The sequence below is a fragment of the Stenella coeruleoalba genome (assembly GCF_951394435.1).
Source record: "Stenella coeruleoalba genome assembly, chromosome: 20".
Taxonomy (NCBI): domain Eukaryota; kingdom Metazoa; phylum Chordata; class Mammalia; order Artiodactyla; family Delphinidae; genus Stenella; species Stenella coeruleoalba.
In genome coordinates, this window is record NC_137166.1 from 48,550,926 (window position 1) to 48,577,308 (window position 26,383).

A 26,383-nucleotide genomic window follows, 5' to 3' on the forward strand; every position below is an offset into this window, starting at 1 on the left:
TTAACTTCTCTTCATTATTGGTCGACCATTTTTTAAAAGAATACCTTTCCTACAGAGGGAAATTACTGAGCAAATAATGAAATTAACATTTTTGTTTATTTAGTGGATCTACCCTACTTCAAAACACTTGGCAACCATAATTCACCACCTAGGAACTGATGTAATACTTATGACTTAGTGCACACAGATGACTCATATTCAACCTGGCCAATAAACACACATACTCACTTCAAAATTCTTTGCAGTTTTATCAATTTCATTTTCAATGAAATATTTTTAACACTAAAAAGATTAGTTTGAGATAAACCCCTTCCAAAACTTGAAATCTTCACAGGCTTCCTTCTTAGCCCAGTTGGCTTTAATCTCATTTGTACAATCCTGTCTCCTGTCTCCTGTCTTCAAAGTAAGATTCAACATGCCCAGTGAAAATCATCCACTTGTACCTAGCACTGGTATTGGTTTTATCTATAATTTTGGGGAAAAGAAGCCTAACCATGTCCCACTACCAAATTAGCATTTTCACAATTTTATGTCCTCCCCCAAAGGCAGTGCACAGAGAACCCCTTCTCTTCCTCTATCTGTGCATTCATGGACTGAAGATTCTCCTGGGGTGGGCAGTCAGTTTTCCAGCCGTCAACAACTGTTCCCCCAGAACTTCAGTCACTGTGAGGTGTGCTGCACTCTCTGGCTTAACCCTCATAAAGATGAATCCACTTAGGGTCATATCCTGGGGACAGAATTTACTAAGGGTAACCCCTATTAGATATCACTTTAGTTTTTTTTTTTTTCTTCTTTCTCCAGGGAATTTACCTCTATGCTCTGGTCTCTCAGTTCAACTCTCAGCCTATTTTTCAATAACTCTCTGGGATCAGAGGTTTCAGGTCCATGACAATCCACAGAATTAGAATTCATGATAAGGGGCAAAGGCCAGAAAGACTTGTGAACCAAATCTAAAAAACCAATGAGAAGCTACAAATATTACCTCACTAAAAGCATTCTTGTGTGCTTAATTTAGATGGCAAGCACTTAGCCAGGGCAGTACCTTCCCATTCAGAGGATTCTCACATTAGGGAACATATCCCAGAGGAAAAAAAGACAATACTACATGAGGGGAGAGAAAAAAAAAAAAAAACACCATAAAAATAAAGCTCCTTTATACTGCTTTTGATATATGGGTTAAAAAAAGCCCATATGCCCTCCATACTGCCCATGCATTCTCAGTCCCTCTGGCTTAAATTTCCAGTTCCACATTCACAGGGAAATATTTTATTCTCAATGAGGAACATTCCTGGGAATCTAAGTCCTAAGGAGTAACCTGTTCATGCTAATCCAAATGGAACTCTCAGAACCCTGAGGGATCTTTGCTATCTGACTGTCAGGTCTTTCCTAAATGGTCAAAGAGATGGAAATGTTTGTACTTTTTTGACTATTACTCATATCATTTGTTAGTATTATAAAAAAGCATACACAAAAAAAAAAAACAGGCATAAGCCTAAAATTAAAACAGATACACCTAGAATCCCTTTAGACCCTGATCCAAACACAAATATCTTATCATGATGGTTCTAGAAAAGAATGTTCTATACTCTTGCCCTGCATTTTTCAGTTCATATCATAGCCATTTCCCTAATTTTTACAAAATCTTCACATATAAGAGAAAGTGCTGTATGAAACTGATTACTAAGTAGTTGCTAGGGAAATCATGTTGGAAAATGATACACTGAAATGCTGTTTTCCAGCCTAAGTTCTAATAACTACAGCAATTTTCCAACCTTCTCAACAACAAGCCCACTGGTATCAGCATTCTCATTTATTCTTTATTGGAAAAGAGGTCCACCTCACTGGCAATCACTCCACAGCATACTGCCCATTTAATGGTAATTCTCTCAAAGTCAGGTCGAAGTGCTTTCTACAAGGAAAAGCGCCAGTAGTTATTACTTTTGTGGGAATGTGTTATAAGGGCCAAGTTTGATTTTTTAACATGGAACTGTTAAGTAAAATATTTGATAGTTTTTCTCTGTTTCTTCCCCAGAACAAATTTCCAGATACACAATAACAGAGAGCTAACTGAAAGCTTTTTCCAGACACATTGTTTTCATAGTAGTTCTTTCCAATACATGTAATCCTGGAGGAATGGAAGGAGGGAAGGAGGAAATGAGGGGCTGAAGGGAGGGAGGAAGGGAAGGAGGGAGCGAGGGAGAGAAGGAGGGAAGGAGGGAGGGGTATACTCTGGCTGAAAGATTTCCAAACTAGTTACATTCATAGGGTTTCTCTTCAATATGAGTTGCCTGATGCCTAATAAGTTTAGAACTATTAATGAAAGCTTTCCCACACTGATTACATGTAAAGGGTTTCTCTCCAGTATGAGTTCTTTGATGTACAATAAGTCGAGCACTCAAGCTGAATGTTTTTCCACATTGGTTACATTCATAGGGTTTCTCTCCAGTATGAGTTCTCTGATGTTGAGTAAGGCATGAACTCTGCCTGAAGGATTTTCCACACTGACTGCACTCATAGGGCTTTTCTCCAGTATGAGTTCTCTGATGTACAACAAGAACATAACTCTGGCTGAAGGACTTCCCACACTGATTACATTCATAGGGTTTTTCTCCAGTATGAGTTCTCTGATGCATAACAAGGTGAGAACTGCGGTTGAAAGATTTCCCACACTCATTACATTCGTAGGGTTTCTCTCCAGTATGAGTTCTTTGGTGTGCAACCAGTTGAGAACTCCAGCTGAAGGATTTTCCACACTGATTACATTCAAAGGGTTTTTCTCCTGTGTGACTCCTCTGATGCGCGACAAGTTTGTAACTTTGACTAAAGGACTTTCCACATTGATTGCATTCATAGGGCTTTTCTCCAGTATGAATTCTTTGATGGGCAATAAGCTTATAGCTCTGGATAAATGATTTCCCACATTGATTACATTCGTAGGGCTTCTCTCCAGTATGAGTTCTTTGATGTGCAATAAGTTTGTAGCTCTGCCTGAATGACTTTCCACACTGACTGCATTCATAAGGCTTCTCTCCAGTATGAGTTCTCTGATGCACGACAAGGACATAGCTCTGGCTAAAGGATTTCCCACACTGATTGCATCTGTAAGGTTTCTCTCCAGTATGAGTTCTCTGATGGGAAACAAGGTGAGAGCTGCGGCTGAATGATTTCCCACACTCGTTACATTCATAAGGTTTCTCCCCTGTGTGAGTTCTCTGATGTGCAACAAGATGAGAGCTCCAGCTGAAGGATTTCCCACACTGATTACATTCAAAGGGTTTCTCTTCAGAATGATTTCTCATGTTTTGAGCAAGGGATGAACTCTGGGAGGTTTTATTACATTTATACTGACTCTCTTCAACAGGGATTCTCTGTTGTTCATTATGGGATATGCTGTGGTTCAAAACTTGCCCATGTTCCTTAAAATCAAAGGATTTTCCTTGTGCATGTATTTTCTCATGTAGATTTAGGGGTTTATCATGGCTAAAGTGTTGAATACTGTCACTAAATCCATAGGATTTATCTTCTGTTTGAGCTTTTGTAAACTGAAAAAAATGAATGCTCTGGGGGAGGTTTCCACATTCTTTATTTTCACAGAGTTTCTCACTATCATTAATCATCTGATGAGTGTTTACCATAGAATTATAATGAAATTTTTTAACATGTGAAGCATGTTTATGAAAATGGTTTCTTATGGGTATCATCTGTGGTGAAAGAAGACTGTTATTTGGACCACGCTTCTCCTCAAGGTCATCACTTTTGCAGGCTCTCTCATGACTAATAGCTGTTCTGTGAGTGAATGTCACTTCCTTCAAAAGTCTCTCTTGTTTTTCCTGTTGCTTCTCCAAAAGCTCCTTACAATCCTGAACTTCTTCACATGAAGATAACCAAGGATCATCTCTTGTCAACCTTTCTATCTTCACTCTGTGGGATGGTTCATCACCAAAACTGCTCTGCTTTGATGTTGATTCTCTTCTTCCAAGTGCAGTTGCCGACTCTGGAAGGAAGCAAAATAAAACACCCTAGCCAAAAAAATGTTAGAGCTGGAATAGGGGAATGAAAGCTGACAAGAAAGTATGCAATTATATGTGGATTTGTTTTCAGCTATGGACCTATAACATGAATTGAGAAAGCAAAAGGATGGGATGAAGTAGTGAGCAGAGAACTACCATAGTCCAATAGTGTAACAAGGCATTAATATGAAACTATTTCAATCTTAGTGTTGCTGAATAAAAAGACTTTAGATGTCAAATATCTCCATATTCCAAAATAAGATCCCCTATGCAGAATCTACAGAATTGCAAAACAATTTTGCAATCCTTAGCAAAAAAAGAGGGTCCTTTCTACCTTCTTTAGTGCTAGATATATGTTCACTGAAATAGAAATTAGTGTCTACATTTCTAGAAATTTCTGGAGGCATGAAACTTGCTAGCACAGTCTGTGTTAGTAAAACAAGGTCAAACTACTTCGTGAACCAGGAAAAAATAATGGGGGCACTGTTATCCCAGGTTCCCTAAATGCCTTAGGGGCTAATATGGCCCCATGAATTCCTTTAGTCCCAAGTGAGAGAGGATGAAGATTAGCTCATAAACAGAAGCCTTGGTGGCTATTAGGCCAGGCAATATGAAGCGCACTTGGAAAAAGTGGTGATGTATAAGTCCACCAGGAGTGGGAGATGGAGAAATATGCAGCATGCCCTATGGGGATTTTTCAAACAAATCTTCTATACCTGTAATGACTCCCAAATGTCTGTTTCTCACCTGGATATGCATGTTGAGAAACTCTTTTTATACTTATCCCCTTGTTCCAACTAGGAGACTGCATCTGGTTTGAAAAGCCGATAGGGAAAGATACAGGACTTTGGGTATTTGGGCTGGGGACAAAAGAAAATCACTGCAGAATTTGGTCCCAGTCCTTGGCCTTTAGGAGCCAAGAAGACTGCATAAGCTCAAACCCAAGAATCTGTACCTTTGCTACCCTACAAATTAAAACTAAATCTTCACTGGGGAATAAAAAGCACAAATGCAATCTATGTGTGGCCAAAATCATTCTGGCCTCTGAATTCCCTAGCTCTTGATCAATGGAAATGAGAAATCATTTCAATACATAGACTTCATTAAAGGGGATTGTACTCTTACCCCAAGAGACTAGGTGCCTGTGGTTCTCCAGGATCACATCTCTGTCCAGGGTCCTCCGGGCAGGGTTCAAAGTGCCTTCTTCCTCCTGAGTGAAGTCCACAGTCACTCTATGGAAGTTCACTCCTTCCTAAAAGAGGACACACATTCCTGCTCAGTTGGGTATCATTTCCTTCCAATGTTCACAGAAGAAAAGTTTGACAGGTGGAAGAAAGAAAACCTGATGGCCTGGAAATTGTCCTGAGATGATCACCGTTCAAAGGATTCTAGTCAAGGGATACAGGTACCTTCTAGGTGAGCCCCTTTGCGTTTTGGATGCTGGACCTATTTATATAACCCCAAAGAAGAACACCAGCTAAGAACTGATGTAAACTGTTTTCTCTCTTGTTGACCTTAAAGAAAATGCTTATTCTGATTTTTGCATTGGTGAATATAGAATTCCTACTTAGGAATTCCCTCCAAATTCCCGAGAAACTAACAGAACAGGGTCAGCAAACTTTTTCTCTCAGAGGTCAGAGAGCAAATATTTTAGGCTTGGCAAGCCATACAGTCTCTATCTATTACAACTACTCAGCTCTGGTGCTATAGCAAGAAAGCAGCCACAGAAAATACATGAACAAATGGATGTGGCTGTATTACAATAAAACTTTATTTTCAAAAAACAGGTGACGGGCCAGATTTGGCACACAGGCTTTACTGATGCCTGAGACGGAAAATGAAATGTGGGCCTTAATGAAAGGCAGTATGTACAGGTTTAGAGCACTGGATATGGAAAAGAGATGTGGATTTTCTTACCTATTAAGAGCCTATGTCTGAATTTTTTTTTAAATATATCTAATCTGATCATCTGTCTATTAATGGTGAGTTTATTCCACTTCTATTTATTAGGATTACTGATACCCAATTCATTGTGCTGTTGAGTGAATTAATTGTAATGATATATGAAAAGCCATTACCAGAGTTTACTAAAAAAAACAAAGGCTGGGAATTATTATCAGGATGATTAGGTTTGAGGAGCCTCAAAAAATAAGTGACAGCCAATGAAACCTTTATCCTGAATTCTTAAGTCTTCAGAAAACATTTCTATTTTGTCCACACTATGAGCTGCACCATAGGGCCTGTCATTACTGCCATGTAAAAGGGGTCTCTTGGACTGCCTCCTCTAAGCAGGAAAGAACCTCCTCCTAAGATTTTTGGGCAGGAATTTTGTTCCAAAAAAGTGCTGGAGATGATCTGTCCTTACCCAAAGGCAGCAAAAACCACAGAAGTCAAATGCCACTTACCAAGGCTTTTTAAATAGATGGGGTGTTTTTAAGCTGTGGTTCATGCATAGGACACAAAGTCCCTGAATCCCAAGAAACTCCATGCAAAATGCTGCTGTACCTTTTTCTAAGTTGTGGCCCATAAATTTCACTAAAATCTCAAAGGTTTTCACAGTTACCCCAAAATGGGATTCAGAAATATCATTTGTTATTTCTCATTATTCGTTTTGTGCCATTTCTTCAGGATTGAAGATCTTACAAGGATGAACTGAGTCAAAGAAAATAATCAGAACCACAATGTTGTTTATAGGTAATAACAATTAGGTAAATATTTTTAAGCAGCAGTTTAAAGAAACAGAAAGTTCAGCCAGAAGAACCTACAAATATATGTGTTATTCTTTCAGGTCATATTTTTTTTAAGATCTTAATAAAAAACATCGATCTAATACTTAAAAAAAAAGAAAAGAAAAGAAATATCACTTGCAAACTGCCCCGTGTTGAACATGGATCTATACGTACTGTTTTTCAACCTCCAATACATGCTTCCTTTTAATAAACACTCCCCTTCACTGTTTAATGTAGGTCCCTTTAATATCAAACTTCTTCAAATGTTAAATAAATAATACTAGACTAGATTAGCACCCCCCACTGCACCCCAGGCTATATGTTCTCAAAGCTCCAGGAATTTCTATCATAAGACTCACGATGCTTTCTTATCATTTGCATAATGGTCATCTTTGTCACTAGGCTGTAATCCATGAGGGCAGTAACTCCAGAGCTTAGTACAGTGTTGGTGTGTAGTATAGACTAATTATATATTTGGTAAATTATTTCAGTAAGTGAATCAACAGTATATCAGTAGACTCTGTAATATATCAAAATAATCCTGGTTCAAATTCTGACGGAAATCCTTTCCTCTCACCTGAATCTCACAAGGCCCATCACATACCCATTTGAAAAGGTCCTTCAGCGCGTGGATACTGGCTGTTTCTGAACTTCTATTCCTCTTATTCTATCCTTCCTCTCATCTGTCCCCTACACCCAAGTCCTCAAAATTTCTTCCCAAACCCTTCAACTGTGCCCTTGGGAACTCTTCTTCTATAATAATGAAATCCGGAATTTCCCTGGTGGCGCAGTGGTTAAGAATCCGCCTGCCAATGCAGGGGACATGGGTTCGAGCCCTGGTCCCGGAAGATCCCACATGCTGTGGAGCAACTAAGCCCGTGCACCACAACTACTGAGCCTGCTCTCTAGAGCCCACGAGCCACAACTACTGACCCCATGCACCACAACTACTGAAGCCCGCACACTCTAGGGCCCACGTGCTGCAACTACTGAAGCCCACACACCTACAGCCCATGCTCCACAACAATAGAAGCCACCTCAATGAGAAGCCCGCACACCGCAACTACAGAAAGCCCGCATGCAGCAACAAAGACTCAGCACAGCAAAAAAAAAAGAAATCCTACATCTTCACCAAATATTCTCTCTACATCCCTGTGTTAATAGAAACCTACACTTCCCCCCTGAGGACTCCCTCCTCTGAAGTCCTCACAGGCTCAGGGTGGTCGTGCTCTCCCATCCCAGGGGTCTCAGCATCAGAGGGGGAGGAGGGTGTGTGTGCTCCCAGTTACCCTGAAATTCATGCCATTTACCTCACTTCTTGGAGCTGTGTTGTACCAACTTCTTGAACACCACCCGTGCCCCCAACCACTGAAGATTTATAATACCCAGGATTTATCCGCTAATTCAAGAACGTGTACTGTCTCGTCTTGCGCAGTCTATAGCATCCACATGTAGAGTTCTCTGGTAATAATATAAAAATAACTGACTTTCATGAAGCACTTACTATGTGGTATCAGGCAGTGTGCTAAGCATGTTGCATAAATTATCACTCACTTAATTCTCACAAGGCCCCTTGTGAGAAAATACCATTAGCAGCAACATTTTTCAGATGAAGAGCTAGAAGGTCGGAGAAATTAACACGTAGGCCTAAGGTTAGTGACTGGGATGCAACCTCAAGTTTCCCTAACATCACAGACTATGTTCTCAGTCATCAACTCATATGGCCAGCCCAACTCCCAGCCCCTCATTCTTAGTGTGAGACCCCAGATCTTGAAATCACCATAAAGTACTCCACCTCTCAAGTCACACACCCAGAAGCGCTCACTCTTTCATTACGACATCAGAATTCTCCACTTTACATGCTTAATCACTCCCTTTACTCCTCTCATTCTCTGCTGGTTTGGGGCCTTTACTAAAATATCTACTATCACTATCCTCCAGTCTGTAGTCTTTTCCTTTCTGTTTAGCATCCTCTTTTATCTTTCCCATCTTCATTATTCAGGTGAGAGCCTGTGGATCACTCACCTCAATCTTTCTATTTGATATATTCAAAAATTCTCTTTCAAATATTACCCTGACCTATGGGGCTTCCACTGAATATACCTGGCTACAAAAACTAAACAAATCTGAATGTCAAATCTGCTCTCCATGGAAAGTAGGTTACGGAATGCCACAGGGAAAGAAAATCCACAAAAGCAACTGAATAGAGTATTATTAACAGTCACTATCGGGAATCCCTCTGTGCTCTCACTGCCGAGGCCCCGGGTTCAATCCCTGGTTGGGGAACTAAGATCCCACAAGTTGTGTGGCACGGCCAATAAACAGATAAATAAATAAATTTTAAAAACAGTCACTATCTCAGAATGAGCTTTTCGGACTGACCAGCAACCCTATTATACCTCCTGGAGCAGCCTGTCTCTCATAATCCAAATTACTATTTTAAGTCTTCTCTACTCTAGTCAAACATCTCTCCATTCCAAGTCCCACCCACATGCTCAAAAGATAATTTCACCTGACTGTTCACAGAGAAAAACACAAGCCTTCAGATAATTCCCTCAACCTCATTTTTCTTATATGAGCCCTTCTTCCTCTAATAGAGTTAATGCATTCACATATGCTCTGAATTAATTCCCCTGGCACTAATCAAGGACTCTGCTTTATCGCTTTTGTCTTCTTTTTTAAATTATTATTTTTAATTTTTATACAATTTTGAAACGTTACTTTCCATTTACAGTTATTACAACATATTGCCTCTATTCCCCGCATTGTAGAATACATCCTTGAGCCTATCTTACTCCCAATACTTTGTACCTCTCACTCCTCCACCCCTCTACTGCACCCCCCTACACTGGTAACCACTAGTTTGTTCTCTGTATCTGTGAGTTCTGCTTTATAGTTTTATCTTCTCTCTCTCCTGACCGTTAACTTCTTTTCCTTCACTTACTCTTTCCTGCAACCATTTAAACCGAGCCAAATCCTTTCAAACCTTTAGGGGAAAAAAGACAACAACCCTCAACCTCAGATTTCCTTGCAGTTATCACTCTCTTCAATCTTTTATAGATAACCAACTTTTTGTAAAAAGTTGCCCACTCTTATCTCTATTTCCCCATTTTCTACTCACTTCCCAGCTCACTTCAATGTGGCTTCTGCCACCCACCAGCCATGCACATTTCTCGAGGTGAAGACAGAGGCCCTGTCCAACTCACCTGGGATGCAACGGCCAGTGACCCGGCATCGTCTCTCTCGACCTTGACGATAATCTCCTGAGGAAGGAGACAGTCCTGAGAAGGCAAAGCAGATGAGAAAAAGGAAAATAATCAGGGAGCTAAGCCATGGCTCAAAACTCCCACTGTGAGTTGGCTAGGATTTGACAGGCCATCTGTTTTAACACATCCCACCTACCAAACTTCTGCTCCTTCCCACTGGTAAGCTCAAGCTGAGCATGTGGAGAGAGAGAGGGGACATCTGGAGGAGCAAGAGGCATCAGAAACAGCATGATGTCTTTGTGCATCTTCCAGACCAGCCCAGCTACCAGCTGAACGGAGCTGAGTGACCCCAGACACGATGCAGAAGAAAAGAACTGTCCAGCTTAAATCCCTGCCTGAATTCCTGGATCACGGAATTGTACGGAAATAACATGTAATACAGCAAGACCAAAGAATGATAAAGACAAAGATCAACAAATTAACTTCATAAAATGTTTGGCAAAAAGTGTCACCGATAAAGGCACCACCAATAAGAATCTATGTTGTTAAGATTTCCTCCGAATCAGAAAGAAAGAAAAATAGACAAAGGAAAATGCACAGGCAACTCAACTATGAAGAAATAAAATGGCCAGTGAATATACAAAAAGATGCTCATCTCTTTCAATCAGATAAAATCACATCTCTATTTCTATGACACCTCTATACCTTAGAGACCATAAAATTCACAGCAATAATTCCAATTCCAATTCAACAATTCTAGTCTTCCCACTTTCTATATTTGTACCTTCCTTCTCTGCGTCCCATTATCCTATTTATATTTACTTACCTGCTCAATCTCCTTTATGTAACCAATATCCCAACCACATGGACTGTTTCTTTGGCCTGTTGCTAATGACTCCTGCCCTGGTGGCCCACGGGTCAAGAGCTTCATATACTCCTAGTGGAAGTTTAAGTTGATACAAGCTCCCTGGATTGGCAATATATTTCTTAAAATAACATTTTATTTTGAAATAGTTTAAGACTCACAAGAATTTACAAAAACAGAACAGAGAGAGTTCCTGTGTACCCTTCACCCAGTTTCTCCCAATGATACTATCACACGTAACCACAGTGCATTGTCAAAACCAGGAAACTGATATCAGTTCAACATTTTTAACTCAGGTACTGACTTTATCCAGATTTCATCCATTTTTACATATACTCTTTGCTTTTATTTTTGTTTTTTTAATGGCAATATTTTAAAAATGTAATATCCAGTAAGTCTTCTTGATAGTATTTCCTTAGGAAATAACAGCACACTTAGGGACTTCCCTGGCAGTCCAGTGGTTAGGACCCAGCACTTTCACTGCCCTGGCACAGGTTCAATCCCGGGTCGGGGAACTAAGATCCTGCAAAACATGTGGAAGGAAGGAAGGAAGGAAGGAAGGAAGGAGGGAAGGAAGGAAGGAAAGAGAGAAAGAAAAGAAAGAGAGAAAGAAGGAAAGAAAGAACACTTAGATGTATGTACAAGAAATCTCATTAAAGAGTTACATTATCATAGCAAAAATGGGAGGAGAGATTAAGTGTCCATCAGTAAGTGCCTGGTTAAATAAATTATGCTTCATCCAGATAACTGAATATTATTTAGCAGCCAAGAGAAGAAAAGATAGATTTGCATGGATTGATGCATATAAAGGACAGAAAGATGTCTATAATATATTGTGGAGTGAAAAAATTAAGAACCGTATATAGACCATAAATAAATTTTTATAAAATACAAACATGCCCAGAAAAGTCCAGAAGGACAGTCTCAAAAGCATTAAAAGCAGTTATATTTTGGAAAAGCAGAATTGAGGTGCAGGTTCACAGTCTGTGTTTCAACATGGTATCCATTTTTTAATGACATTTCTTTTCCTTAATTCAATATTTACCAAACAGCAACAAATGTTTCCCTCTTGAAAAAATCACTCTGAAACAAGATAATTTCTTTGTGGCTTCCCGAAGTTTTTTTTTTTTTTTTCTTCCTGAAGTTTTTACTACTGAGTACAATGACTCATCCTGTCAAATGACATTCTGTTCAAGGACAGGCATACTTTTTTTTTTTTTTTTTTGGCCTCGCCACAGCTTGCAGGATCTTAGTTCCCCAACCAGGGATTGAACCCACGCCCTCAGCAGTGAAGGTACAGTCCTAACCACTGGACTGCCAGGGAATTCCCCCGGCATACCTCATTTCATTGCACTTTACTGTGCTTCACAGATACCAAGTCTATTGGTGCCATGTTCCCAATAGCATTTGCCCACTTCATGTCTATGTGTCACAGTTTGCTAATTCTCAAAATATTTCAAACTTCTGCATTATTGTTATACTTGTCATGGTGATCTGTGATCAGTGATCTTTGATGTTACTATTGTAATTGTTTTGAGGTGTCACAAACTGTGTCCAAATAAGAGGGCAAATTTAACCCATAAATGTTGTGTATATTCTGACTTCTCCACTGACCAGCCCTTCCTCCGTCTCTCTCCCTCTCCTCAGGACTCCTTATTCCCTGAGACACAACAATATTTAATTAGGCCAGTTAATAACCCTACAATGGCCTCTAAGTGGTCAAGTGAAGAGTCATACATACATCTCTCACTTTAAATCAAAAGCCAGAAAGGATTAAGCTTAGTGAGGAAGGCAGGTCGAAAGCTGAGACGGGCTGAAAGCTAGGCCTCTTGCGCCAGTCAGCCAAGGTGTGAATGCAAAGGAAAAGTTCTTGAAGGAAATGAAAAGTGCTACTCCAGTGAACACGCGAATGACAAGAAAGGGAAACAGTTTTATTGCTGATATGGAGAAAGTGTGAGTGAACTGGGCAGAAGATCAAACCAACCACAACGTTCCCTTAAGCCAAAGCCTCCTCCAGAGCAAGGCCCTAACTCTCTTGAATTCTGTGACGGCTGAGAGAGGCGAGGAAGCTGCAGAAGAGAAGTCTGAAGCCAGCAGAGGTTGGTTCCTGAGGTTTAAGGAAAGAAGCCGCCTCCGTAACATAAAGGTGCAAAGTGAAGCAGCAAGTGCTGATGGAGAAGCTGCAGCAAGTTACCCAGAAGATCTAGCTAAGAAATTCATGAAGGAGGCTACACTAAACAACAGATTTTCAATGTTTCAATGTACACAAAACAGCCTTAGGTTGGAAGAAGATGCCATCTAGGACTTTCATAGCTAGAGAGGAAAAGTCAATGCCTGGCTTCAGAGCTTCAAAGGACAGATGGACTCTCTGGTTATGGGCTAAGGCAGCTGGTGACTAAGTTAAAGCCAATGCTCATGTACCATTCTGAAAATCGTAGGGCCCTTAAGAATTACGTTAAATCTACTCTACTTGTGCTCTATAAATGGAAGAACAAAGCTTGGATGACAGCACATCTGTTTACAACATAGTTTACCAAATAGTTTAAGCCCGCTGTTGAGACCTATTACTCAGAAGAAAAGATTCTTTTCAAAATGTTACTGCTGGGCTTCCAGCAGTACTACTTCCAGCAGTACTATGTTACTACTGGCGCAGTGGTTGAGAGTCCGCCTGCCGATGCAGGGCACATGGGTTCGTGCCCCGGTCTGGGAAGCTCCCACATGCCGCGGAGCGGCTGGGCCCGTGAGCCATGGCCGCTGAGCCTGCGCGTCCGGAGCCTGTGCTCCGCAACGGGCGAGGCCACGGCAGTGAGAGGCCCGCGTACCGCAAAAAAAAAAAAAAAAAATTACTGCTCACCTGAGAGCTCTGATGGAGATGTATGATGAGATTAATGTTTTGATGCCTGCTAGCACAACATCCATTCTGCAGCCCATGAAGCAAGGACTCATTTCAACTGTCAAGTCTTATTATTTGAGAAATGCATTTCATAAGGTTATGGCTGCCATAGATAGTGATTCCTCTGGTGGATCTGGAGAAAGTCAATTGAAAACATCCTGGGAAGGATTCACCATTCCAGATGCCATTAAGAACATTCGTGATTCATGGGAAGAGGCCAAAATACCAACATTAACAGGAGTTAATGTTAACAGGAGTTCCTGTTAATTAACAGGAGTTTGGATGAAGCTGATTCTAACCCTCATGGATGACTTTGAGGGGTTCAAGATTTCAGTGGAAGAAGTAACCACAGATGAAGTGCAAACAGCAAGAGAACTAGAATTAGAAGTGGAGCCGGAAGATGTGACTGCATTGCTGCAATCTCATGGAAAAACTTCAATGAATGAGGAGTTGTTTCTTATGGATGAGGAGAGGAAGTGGTTTCCTGAGTTGGAATCTATTCCCAGTGAAGATGCTGAGAATATTGCTGAAATGACAACAAAGGATTTAGAATATGACATAAACGTAGTTGATAAAGCAGCAGCGGGGTTTGAGAGAATTGACTCCAATTTTGAAGGAAGTTCTACTGTGGGTAAATGCTACTAAACAGCACTCCATGCCACGGAAATACTGTTCGAGAAAGAAAGAGTCAATGGATGAGGCAAACTTCATCGTTGTCTTATTTTAAGAAATTGCCACAGCTCCCCAAACCTTCAGCGCCCACCACCTTGATCAGTCAGCAGCCACCAGCAGTGAGGCAGGACCCTCCAGCAGCAACAAGATATGACTTGTTGAAGGCTCAGATGATGGTTAGCATTTTTTTTAGCAATAGGTATTTTTAAATTAAGGTATGTACATTTTTTAGACATAATGCTCTGGCACACTTAAGAGACAACAGTATAGCGTGAACGTAACTTTTACACGCACTGAGAAACCAAAAAATTCACATGACTCGCTTTATTTCGATATTCACTTTACTGCGGTGGTCTGGAACCGGACCCGCAGTATCTGCAGCGTATGCCTGTGTACTTTGTTCCTTCTTAAATCTTCAAACACTGAGAAATAAGTACAGTTGACCCGTGAACAACATGGGTTTGAACTGCCCGGGTCCACTTATATGTGAATTTCTTTCAATAAGTACGAACAGTACTATCCAACCCTTGGTTGGTTGAATCCATGAATGTGTAACCACATCTGAGGATGTTGGTATACATGGAGACTCCTGGAACCAATCCCTCTCGGATATCGAGGGATGATTTTACTGTTGATTCTTGATTATAACTCAGTTATCATTCAGTCTCAATCATAAACTAAAAGGAGATAAACTACTGTACTTTTCACAGGTGTGCCAATTTCCCTCCCTTATCAACCTAGATAAAATTTCACCATTGCATTGGGAAGGGTCATGAAAAGTAGGTAGCTTAAAGTCAGAAAAGGATTTCTCCAAGCCTAAAAACACCTCTCTATAACTCCTGGGCAGGTACTAAGGGTAACGCTGAGTATTTAATGAACTGGAGTTGTTGCAATGTAAAGGTGGCCGAATGTGAAAGCTTAACTGCTAATTACCTGCATTACTGTTGAGTACAAATGCCAGGATGGTTAAACTGCCTTAACATGGCTGCCTGGGCATTACAAAATAGCTCCAAAGGCCAAGGAACAAAAACATACAAGTCTAACTCACAAGGCTAAAATAACAACAACAAAACTACAGATAGTCCCAAGGAGCCACAAGTTTTGACCCCAAAACTTTGACCCCAAAACTGCTAACGGACTCAAATATCATGGAAACTCGGCTACTAAGAGAAATCGCATTCTTAATGTGTGACAACACCAAAGCTGTCTTTTCTTGCTACAAAAGTGGCAGACGTTGAATTCTAACAACTTAAGGGCCAGAAGTTAACTCATCCTATAATCTAAAACTACCTGGGAAATGAGAAGTTTCTCAAGAAAGGAAAAGCTAGAAACACTGGACTGTGTTTTAAATTATTACATGATCTTTCACGTGGTTTTTGTTTGTTTTTAACATTTAAGACCAGTTAAGAAACAAAGCCAAGAACTGAAAGACTTCATGTTTCTAACTCAGGAGGTGCTAGTAGAGACAAAACCCCGAAATGCTCCCCATCTGCCACACCTGCTAAAACAATTTTACTTGGGGAATACGGATGCACCTTCTCTTTAATCAAAACTGCTGTCAACATCTTTTGATTTAAAAGTTTTCACAAGGAAAACAAAAGGGAGATCACTTCTGCTCACGGTCTTCTCTGCACCAAATGTCCTTCCCTGCCACCAGCCCATAAGTCAATTCCGCCACTTTGCTTTCATTTCTTTGCATCACACATATATTTATGCCTTTTTAAAAAAATCCAACTTCCACTAGAGTGGGTTCCATAAGAGCTGAGCTCTCCTCTCTCCTATTTACCATGGTTTCATTGTGCTTCAATCAGCACAGTCATCACTCAGTGTCCTGGGGGGGGGGGTTCCAGGACCCCCACTGATACCAAAATCCACTGATGTTCAAGTCCCTTATATAAAAATGGCGCAGTACTTGCATATAACCAACATACGTCCTCCCGTCTACTTTAAGTCATCTCTAGATTACTTATGATACCCCATTCAATGTCAGTGCTATGTAAATGCATGCAAACGTGATGGAGAGAGTTGCCAGGCAAGCAACAAATGCAAGTTTTGTTTCTTGGAACTTTTTGGAATTAAAAAAAAACTTTTTTGATCCTGGGCTGGTTGAATCTGCAGAACCCTAGGATATGGAGGACCGACTGTACTGACACATGGTAGCCACTTCAGAAACGAGTGTTGACAGTAAAACAACCACACGGAATGTGCTACCTGAGTCCTCACACTGTCCTTTGGTCCCCAAAGGCACCAAGTCCTTGCTGAGTTCAAGTCCCTCCTCTGGTTAGAAGAAACCTCTGTTGGGCGCCCCTTCTGCTCAGAAAAAGCATCAGCCTCCAGAACCTACCCCCAACTTACTCTCTCAAACTAAATGCTCCAAAACCATGTTGTCGGGACTTCGCTGGCAGTCCAGTGGTTAAGACTCCACCGCTCCCAATGCAGGAGGCCTGGGTTCGATCCCTGGTCAGGGAACTAGAATCCTGCATGCTGCACAGTGCGGCCAAAGAAACAAAACAAAACAACCGTGTTGTCTCAAAAGTATGTACACACATACACACACACACACACACACACACACACCCCTACACCCACCCACTCCTTCTATCCACTTCGGATTACCAACCATTTTAGGAATGTCTCCTGTATTTACGTCTTAGCTCCTGCGGTTTCCTTCAGATAATACCTATCATTTGCTAGTGTGTTTAACAACACACAGAGTACTTCAACACAGACTGTCTCACACAATTATCTAAACTCTTTTGAAGAAGGGAGTGACATGTCAATTTTACCCACACAGAAATAAATGGTAATAAAGTTTCGTAAACTCATTGAAGTCCATGGAGTTCACCAGAGATGGTCCAAACACTGATTGCCTGATGTGAACTCCTCCCCTTTCCATGGCCCCATCGCTCAAAATCTGATCATTCAAGCTCCAGAGCAAATGCCATCTCTTCCATGAAGCGTTCCCAGATAGCACAAAGTCTTGTCTCTTCTTCCCTTAGTTTCTTAGCTGTTTTTATTGGACCCTAACTGTACCAGTAAAATCATTCTCCTCGAATTAATTCCATGTCTCTATACCTGGGTCATGAATCCTAAACTGTAAAGAACTGTATATTTTTCACCTTTGTATTCTCCTCAGTACTGACCAGGAGCACAACGTGAGTGGTCTGAATGTGACAAGGCTAGAGATAAGCGCACGGTTTTGGATATATAACTGGAATGAAAAGCCTTTACTCCCACTTCTGTGTGCTCTGGAGCATTTTTATTTTTATTCTTTTTCACTATTTACAATTTATTTTATTCTACAACTTTACTGAGGTATACCTGACAAATAAAACTTGTACATAGTTACGAGTTTTTTCATATGGTCAGAACACTTAAGATCAACTCTCAGCAAATTTCGAGGACACCATACAATATTGTTAACTTTAGTCACCATGCTGTACATTAGATTCCCCAGGACTTACTCATCCCACGTAACTGACCCTTTGCAACATCTAACCAACATCTTCCCATTTCCCCCACTGCCTGGCAACCACCACTGTACTCTCTGCTTCTACGAGTTGGACTCTTTTAGGTTCCACACATAAGTGAGATCATGCAGTATTTGCCTTTCTGTGTCTGGCTTATTTCACTTAGTATAATGTCCTTCTGGAGCATTTTAAAAAGTCTCCCTTTTGTTCAACAATCACCTCTCCATGTAATGAAGAAACGGTTTCCTTTTTCTTTGTGTACTTTACAGAATTGGAATAGGAATTAGCCTGTTGACTTCCACGTGGAGAAGAGTTACAGGCAAGAGATAACAACCGTTCTCTCTGCGACATGAGTGGAAACATGTGTGATCCAGGGCCGAGGAAGAGAGACAAGCACAGCCCTCATGGAGTGGCCTGTCCCCTTCACAGTGAACCCTTGCTCAAATCAGTCCTAGGACTATTTGCTACTGGCTCTCCTGTAAACAGAGTTGACCAAACATACCTAACTCAGGGGGCGGGGGGTGGTTCTTGGGGGAAAAAAAGCTTCCAGTCAAATCACAGAATGATTACTGAACTCAATTCTCCAAGCTTTGTGAAAGCTTGGGAAACTTTGGGAAACTCCTACATCTGTGAGGAGGTTCAGGATATTAACTCTAATAGGCATCGCACTAGGAGAATCTCCCTCCTTGGTGTGTTAATTTCTCTTATGGCCCACAGGAGATGTAGGGCAGAGTTCACATTTCGGCTCAAGGGAAGTGATGTACAGGGTCCATTTGGAGGGCACAGAGTTTCTTAATTACTAATTTGAGAGGGAGTAAAAGCAACCCCTATTCAAACCAAAAGCTGAAGGTTCCCCTGCCTGATTTTCTCAGAGACCCTCCTGACCGGAGGGTCTCGCTAGTTCTCATGCACAAGAAAGTTCTCTCTCCCATCCCACACCATTACCTATGAAAATTCTCAACTTTCCTCAGATGGACAGAACAGACCCTCCAGCACGGGGTCACCGACTCATCAACAACCTGCCCGGCTCTGATGCTGAAACTGACAGGGAACAAGAGAGGCTCCGCCACCACCTTGGCCGGACCCTGAAGGCAGGCAGGGTTCAGAGTCGCCTCAAGGCCGAGTTACCTCCAGGTATGTAAGTCACTGAAACCTCTCAGGTGATGTCCCAATACAGTCTCTCCTTGAGTGTCCCTCATTCAGAGCCAAGACTTGGGCTCCCTGGTTGTCTCTCCCTGCCAGGGCTCTCCTTACCGTCTCCAGGCCCAAAGCACCCGTGCGTCTTCTGATAGCGATTAAAATGAACTAGAGGCCGTTCAGAGTTGAGAAGTGTGGAAGCCAGCCTCCAAGGTGGCCCCCGGTGACGGCCGCGCCTCCTGGTATTCACAGCCTTATGTAGTCCTTGCCCACCTGGTACCAGGGTAGGTCCGTGCGACCAACAGACTACAGAGGAAGCGATGGTGTGTCATTCTGAGATCAAATGATAAAAGACACGGTGGCTTCCATCTTGGCTGTGTGCAAGCTCCCGCTCCCCTCCCCCCCTTCCCCCCCCCCCCCTCTCTCTCTCTCTCTCTCTCTCTCTCGTCTCTCTCAGATCATTTGCTCTGGGAGAAACCAGTTGCTGTGTTGTGAGCAGCCCCGGGGAGAGGTCTACGTGGTGTGGGACTGAGGCCTCTTGCCAACAGCCACATGAGTGAGCTTGCAAGTGGATCCCCTACCCACGCAAGCCTTCCAAAGGCAGCAGCCCCAGCCAGCAACTTACTACAGCTGCACCAGGGACCCCGAGTGCCAGAAACACCCCGATACGCTGCTCCCAGATTCCTGACCCTCAGGTACTGTGTGAGATAAAAAATGTTCGTTGCTTTAAGCTGCTAAGTTTGAGAGATGCAACCGGAGATAACTAATACAAGAAGGAAGATGTTTTTGCTTTTTCTATCTATGTAGCCTTTCTGTCTGTGAGAGCCTATCTTTCTCCCCAGCACCTCACACAGGGCCTTACATTGGTTAGTCCATCAATAAATATTTGAGGAAAGTAAAAATCATCATGAGTGGATTGCTAATTCAGTTGTATAACATAGAAGGAGATGGTGAAAGGACCATTAGGATTCCCAGAAAACACCTGAAGTTACTGGCTTAAAGTACAATACCAATGGTCACAGCAAAACTCATTTTACCTGTACTTTTGATAAAGATGTGAATGCAAACTTACGTAAATTTATATTTGCCTAACTTCTCTCTCTGAAACTCTTGTGTACGTGTACAAGGAATCATTTACATAATCAAAAACATTTATAGCAGTGCTGCCTATAACAGCAACAAACGGAACACTAAATACCCATTAACAGTAAACTCATAAAACCTGTGGCATATTTAGAAGTTGAGATCTGGGCACTAGGGGTGCACACTGGTATCAGAATGTCACTGCTCTCAGGCCCTCACAGTGGACAGAGACAGGGAATACCTATGTGCATATCTGTGTGTACACACACACACACACACACACACACACACAGAGGCACACAACATCTGTACGTATTTCTACATCTACATATACCAGGAGCCACCCCAATACCTCCAATTCCACTGATCACCACCAAGTTCATTCCAAAGTCCTCTCTTTCCACAGCTGATGGCGAGAACCCTGCCTCCCACTGACTGATAAGGACAGAGTAAAGGGACAAAGTAGATAATTAAATAGTTAATGCCACTAGGGGATTGTAACTAAAGAAAGAAGTATGGGAGACCCCTGTAAGTTAATGATCACTCAAGAAAACAGGTTTGCTTAGCCACAAAACCAAGCGGGCTCGCTTTGCAACAGAAGCATGAGACATGCCCCCAAACAATAAAACAATGGTGGCATAGACCCACATCCTGCCCAGTGAGCTCAGTAAGTTAATGATTCCTAGGACATGCTCCTCTGTGTGCACTAAAAACAAAAATATGAGGAAAAGGTGGCATTTACTAAAACCTGAGATGATTTACTATTTTCGGCACATGTACCGCCTTTTTGCTCATTTCCACTGCGCCGTGACAGACCCGGCTTGACCGTGTAGGGACAAGAAAACTCCCCTGCCCGACACGGAGGAAGAACTGATGATGGAAGCGTGAGATCTACTCAAGAATGAGGAAGAAGGTGGTCTTTTCCCCCTCCCCACTATTCCTTTGATTATAAAACTGTAGCCCACTAAATTTGGGGGGCACGGCACCCTCTTGCCTGCCCACCTGTAAGCCTCACAGCGTCCTGTTCTAATAAATCACTCCTCATCTCTTATTTGCCTCTTGCTGAATTCTTTCTGCGCTGAGACATAAAGAACTGGAGCTCCAAGAAGCCCCCGCGAAACGCCACCTAGCGGTTTCATCATGACCCTTATTTGATCTGTTTATCTGACTGACCCCCCTGTAAGTAACTAATCTCCCATTTCCACCGCCACCGCCTCTCCTGCACAGTTCTCCTCGGCCCACCTGGGCTCTGCTGCCCCACGTGGGGCCGGCCTCTGCCAAGGGGCCCTCGTCACCCTGCCTGGGCTCTGACTCTGCAGGCCAGGTGGCCTCTTCTCAGGGACTCACTCTCGAGTCACTTGGCCTTGGACTCCGTGTGGATGCCCTCGTCTGAGCTGATACTCCACGTCGAGTCACTCTCACATGCAGATGCCCTCAACCTGCTCAGCCTGTGATACGCCACACCAGGATGCACCCCACCTCCAACACGGGTGCCCGCCTCACCCGGCTCTGGCTCGGACACCCTAAGCTGGACCACCCCTTGCGTGGACACCCTCACTGCACTTGGGCTGCCCACACCGGGGCATCCCCTCTCTGGATGCTCTTCTCACCTGCGCTGACCCTGTCACCCCAAACCAGAACCTCCTCCTCCGTGTGGACACTTACCTCACTCCACTGGGTCACTGACACCCTCACACATGGATGCCCTCATCACCCTGATGAGGCTGTGCCGCCCCACAGCAGGCAGCCCTCCCTCAACTGCAGACGCCTACCTGGCTCTGCCCCACCTAATAGCTTCAGGATTGAACTGTCCAGGAAGGGAAAGGTGAAATTCTAATTTAACATCTTTAAGAAATGAAATGTTCTCAAAGAAAATGCTTTAAATCATTAATTTCCTAACCTTAAAATGTGTTGTACAGAAGTACAAAAGTATAGATAAGTAACTAAAAACATAAAGTCACTGGGAACATAACTACAGATAATCTTTGTTAACTGATATAATGTATTTTCTATGCACACGCAAACTACATCCTTTTTTTAATCATTTCAAAATGCTATTTACTTAACGTAGATCATAAATATCTTTTTATCCTATCAATGGCTACAGTGAATTCCATTTCATGGTCTTTTACTAGAACTCATTCAACTCTCCTCTTGCATTGCACGTTCACAAACATTCTTTCCAATTGCTTATTCTCAAGCAAAGCTGTGAGTCGCTGGCCAAGGGCTTTGGATACAGGATACCAAATTCCTTCCAGAAAGAGTTATTTGGGTTAAGAGGGTGAGGAAATGCAGGGAGCCCCATAAAATGTATAGTGTGTGTCAGAAGCCTGCTGATCGGGAGGGACCAGAAGCCCCCGAAACACTGCAAAGAGAGCTGGACAGTGTCCCAAACCCAGGGGATCAGGCTGTGGGGCATGGGTGGGGACAAGCTCTGGGTCTCCCAAGGGAAGGGAAGCTCCACTCACCTGCGCGCTGGCCTTCAGGGGTCCCGGGGGCTTCTCATCCCGCTCTTCCATGCTCTCCTCCAGGCACGGGCAGGGGCCTGAGGTCCCGAGCTGCAAGGGGAGAAGCCCTGAGTACAGCATCTTCGTGCAGGTCCACTGTGGCTCCCCCCTCCCTGGATTAGTCTCTGCTTCCGGGATGCAGTACCCATGGCAACTGTGCTTCTAGAGGCTCCTGCCCAGATAGATTCCTGCCTGAACAGCTGTGCTCGCACCTAGAGTCCCTCAGTTCCTCTCCCAGGCCAAGGCTCTGCAGCTCTAGCCTGCAGCTCCTCCACTGTCTGGGGCCTCTGGACCACCGACCTGGAAGCCCACCACATGCCCAAGTGCGGCCTTCCGTCCATCACCAAAACCTGCAGCACGATCAGTCCCTCTCTATCCCACTGGACCCTGGGACCCCTACAAACACCCAGCACATCAAGGACCCCCTGGTGTGCACCCACTACCCTCAACCTGAATCTGCAGCCCCAGATCAGCACCTCCTCCTCAGGCAAACAGCAGGGCTCTGGGCTTGACGGCTCAACCTCCGTGCGTGACTAATTGCATGAAGTTCGTGACGTAGCCCCGCCCCTCCCAGGATCCACTGACAAGCCTGACCCTCCAGCACCTGTCGGGTGGATTGCCTCTCACTTCCTGCTCAAACAGCCAAGTGTAAGCACAGAGCTCAGCTGCACCCGGGACCTGGCCCCTCAACCATTCTAGGGTGGGCGGGCTCCTACCAGAAGAACGCCAGTCCAGATTCTCCCCTACCCCAAATCTTCCTGGGCCCCGAATTTGTAATTCTGACCTGGCTCCTCCACCAACTTGGGTGTCCTCAGGCCTGAGTCAGAAACAAAGCCGGCATGGGACCGGGGGCTGCCCGACAAACACCAGCACCTGCCAGCCCCTCCTAGGCCCAGATTGTGGACCTCAGTTGTCTTTGTACCAACTCGATGGTTCTGGGTCGGAGACTAGAACAGCAAATCCCCCACCTCCGCACGCCATCCCTGCCCCATCTCTCCCTCTTACCCACCCCTCAGCCCCACTGGATTCTCACTCAAACAGTATAGGGTGAGTTCACAATGCAGCTGTACCCTGAACCCGCACCCAAACTGCTTCCCCCACCAACCTCCCCAGGCCCCTACTTGAGTCGCACCTGCCCAGATTCCTCCCAAACATCTTCCTGGGCACCTGCAGCTCAGGGAGATCCTGTCTCTCCACCAACCTGGGCATCATCAGGCTGTGAGTGGGGTGCCAGGGGCACAAAGACCCCAGCGCCCTCTAATACCCACCTCCAGCTCCTCCTTTCTCACCCAAGTACCTGCTCATGTGCACAGAAGGCACCTGGCACAGCCCTACCCCTCTGCAGCCCAGAATCTGCAGCTACTCCCTCCACCCACCTGGACATCCTCAGGCAGCACCAGGGTCCTAGGACTGCCCATGCGCCCATTCTGCCCAAATACCAGTGCATGTGCAGAGCGCAGCCTTGGCCCTCCCAAGTTCAGAACCCAAAGCTCCAAACTGGGGCCCTCAGGCCTCTACTCCAGCAGCCACCGCACAGGGGCCACCCATCGAGGTTCCCTCCTCCTGTTGGCATACCCACGCACGCAGTGCAGTCTCACACCCAGAATCTGCATCCAGGACCTGGGCCCTCGGCCAGCCCGGGGCACTGTGCAAGTTCCCACTCCTGAGACGAGAAGCTGCATTTCCCAATCTGTTCCTCCACCTCCCTGGGCTACCTCAAGTACCCACCAGCCCCTGTGAGGGTTCTCAGGTCCCCAGCCTCACTGCCTGCTTACCGCCATTGCTTCAGAACACCCAAACAGTAACTGGAGCAGAGAACTCCAGAATCAGGCCTAGGACATGGGCACTCACCAGCCTGGGGGTTCTCAAACTCACGACAGAGCAGCTCCCATGGGAGCCGGGTCCTTTTGCTTCCTCCAACCCAAATGTCAACCCCTGGGTGCCGCCTAGCATACCGCCCCTTCCAGGTCCAAATCTGCAGCCCAGACTCTGTTCCTCTACCACCTGGAGCATTCTCACGCCTGCAAGCTAGGCAGCCCGAGCACAGGTCCTGGGGACACCTGCTTCATAATCATGCTGGCAGCATCCCACTTCCTTCCCAAACAGCTGTCAATCTGATGGCAGCGGCTGCAGCCTGTCATTCCTGGGCTCCGAATCTGTACCTGCCACCCAGTGTCTTCAGCAAACTTGAATGTCCTAGGACTCTGCACTATCCAACGTGGGTCCCAGGATCACTGGTCCAAGTTCCTGCTTTCCATTCAGACATCTCCAACATGTGTAGGAAGCCCTCTGCTTAGAACCTGCCTCTAGGCTCTGGTCTCTCCGTCAACCTAGGAGTCTGCAGTCCATCAGCCAGTCTCACGGCGGGGGGCGGGGGGGCAGGGGGGGCCGCTGAAGTAGCGCTGCCTCTCCTAAAACAAGAAACTGCAACTCCGACTTAGTCTGTCCACTACCCAGGGCGCCCCCAGGTCTGCAAAAAGAGTGGTGTCTGCTCCAGGGTCCTCGAGTCAACTACCCAGAATCTCACCTCCCATCTCGTGTTTCCTGCTCAAACACCTGCTCAAGAGTATAGGAATAATGACAGAGCCCCTCTCCTCCGAGAACCAGAATCTGCAACTGGGCACATCATCACCCAGTCGTTCTCAGCTCCTCCAGCCTTGGATGAGGGAGAGGAGGGGTTCTCAGGATCTTCCCCCACACCCGTGCATATAGCCTGTCTTCCACCAACCTGGGCTTCCCCAGAGCATCCTAAGAGCAACACCGGACCAGGTACCCGCACACGTGCGCAGAGCACAGTCCCGTGATCTGCAGCTGCCCTAGTATCACCACCAACTTCTGGGACCCGAAGCTGAAGCACCGCCCACGCAGGTCCCAGATCGCCCACCCACACTCGCCATCCCAGCGGCCCGCCTAGACCCTGCGCATGCGCGCACGGGACACCGGCGTTGCCCCGCCCCTCACCAACCTGGGCGTCCACCGGGTCGAGGACCAGGCAGGGCCTGTCCCAGCCTCAGTGCCCAGCACGGCTCTACGGCAAGACGAGCTCGGTTAAGCAACTCTCTGCCCCGATTCTGCACACGACAGACTCGGGTTAAGCTACTTCTGTCCCCTCCCCTAGTCGGCATCCGCAGGGCCACTGGGCTTAACCTCCGAAGGGCCGAGGTGCGCGGTGACAAAAAACGTCCGCGCGCGGGACAATGGCTGCGCTTCTGGCCGAACCCGGAAGTACGTTTGGGCTCGGCGAGTCTGGACTACAATTCCCAGAAGGCTCGACGGCGCGGGCGGGGTTCCAGCTCCTCAGGGAAGGTGGACACCCGGACGCGGCAACACAGGAAGAGAGAGTTAGGGTTGGGGTCCGACTGGGGTCTGAGAGTGTGCATGTCCGAGTTTTTGCGCGGCGCCGAGACGAGAAGCCAGATCGGAGGCCGAGGCCAAGACACCGATGCGTGGGGAGTGGCTGGCTTGGGAAAGGCCGGCCCTGGGCTCGGCTTGACGTCCAGGAGTGACAGTGAAAACGGGATCCGGAGGGAAACGGCGGGGACCCTCCTGGGCGCCTGCTGCCTTTGTCAAGCGCTTTGCGCCCACCATCTCCTTTGGTCCTTGTGGGCAAAGATAGTTGCTACAAACCCGTTATACAGTCCAGGGAGCTCCTGTCAAGCCCTTCAAGAGTCTGAAATGTTTTTGTAGTCAATAATAGTAAAATAGTAAGAATCCTTTTTTTTTTTTTTAAATTGAGGGTTTTTTTCCCCCTACCTGTAAGGACTTAAGGATCTGTTCCCCACCCCTCCTCTTTTCTCTTCATCTCCTGAGC

General features: G+C 44.8%; 1 protein-coding gene across 2 annotated transcripts; it reads right to left on the bottom strand.

The window, feature by feature from the left end:
• On the bottom strand, nt 1–25,773 carry LOC307179372 (zinc finger protein 180-like). Of its 2 annotated transcripts, none has more exons than XR_013825368.1 (5): nt 25,538–25,773; nt 22,534–22,623; nt 9,946–10,020; nt 5,136–5,262; nt 1–3,994 (listed from the first exon to the last, which is right to left on the bottom strand). XR_013825368.1 is itself a non-coding variant. In XM_079908424.1 (5 exons), the coding sequence occupies exons 2-5, from the start codon at nt 22,582–22,584 to the stop codon at nt 3,937–3,939; spliced, it is 336 nt and encodes a 111-aa protein (XP_079764550.1). In that variant the 5' UTR covers nt 22,585–22,623; nt 25,538–25,773; the 3' UTR covers nt 1–3,936. The 2 variants fall into 2 exon arrangements, 1 of the variants encoding a protein (XP_079764550.1); XM_079908424.1 differs by having other exon boundaries at nt 1–4,019.
• Between the last annotated feature and the right edge of the window lie 610 nt (nt 25,774–26,383).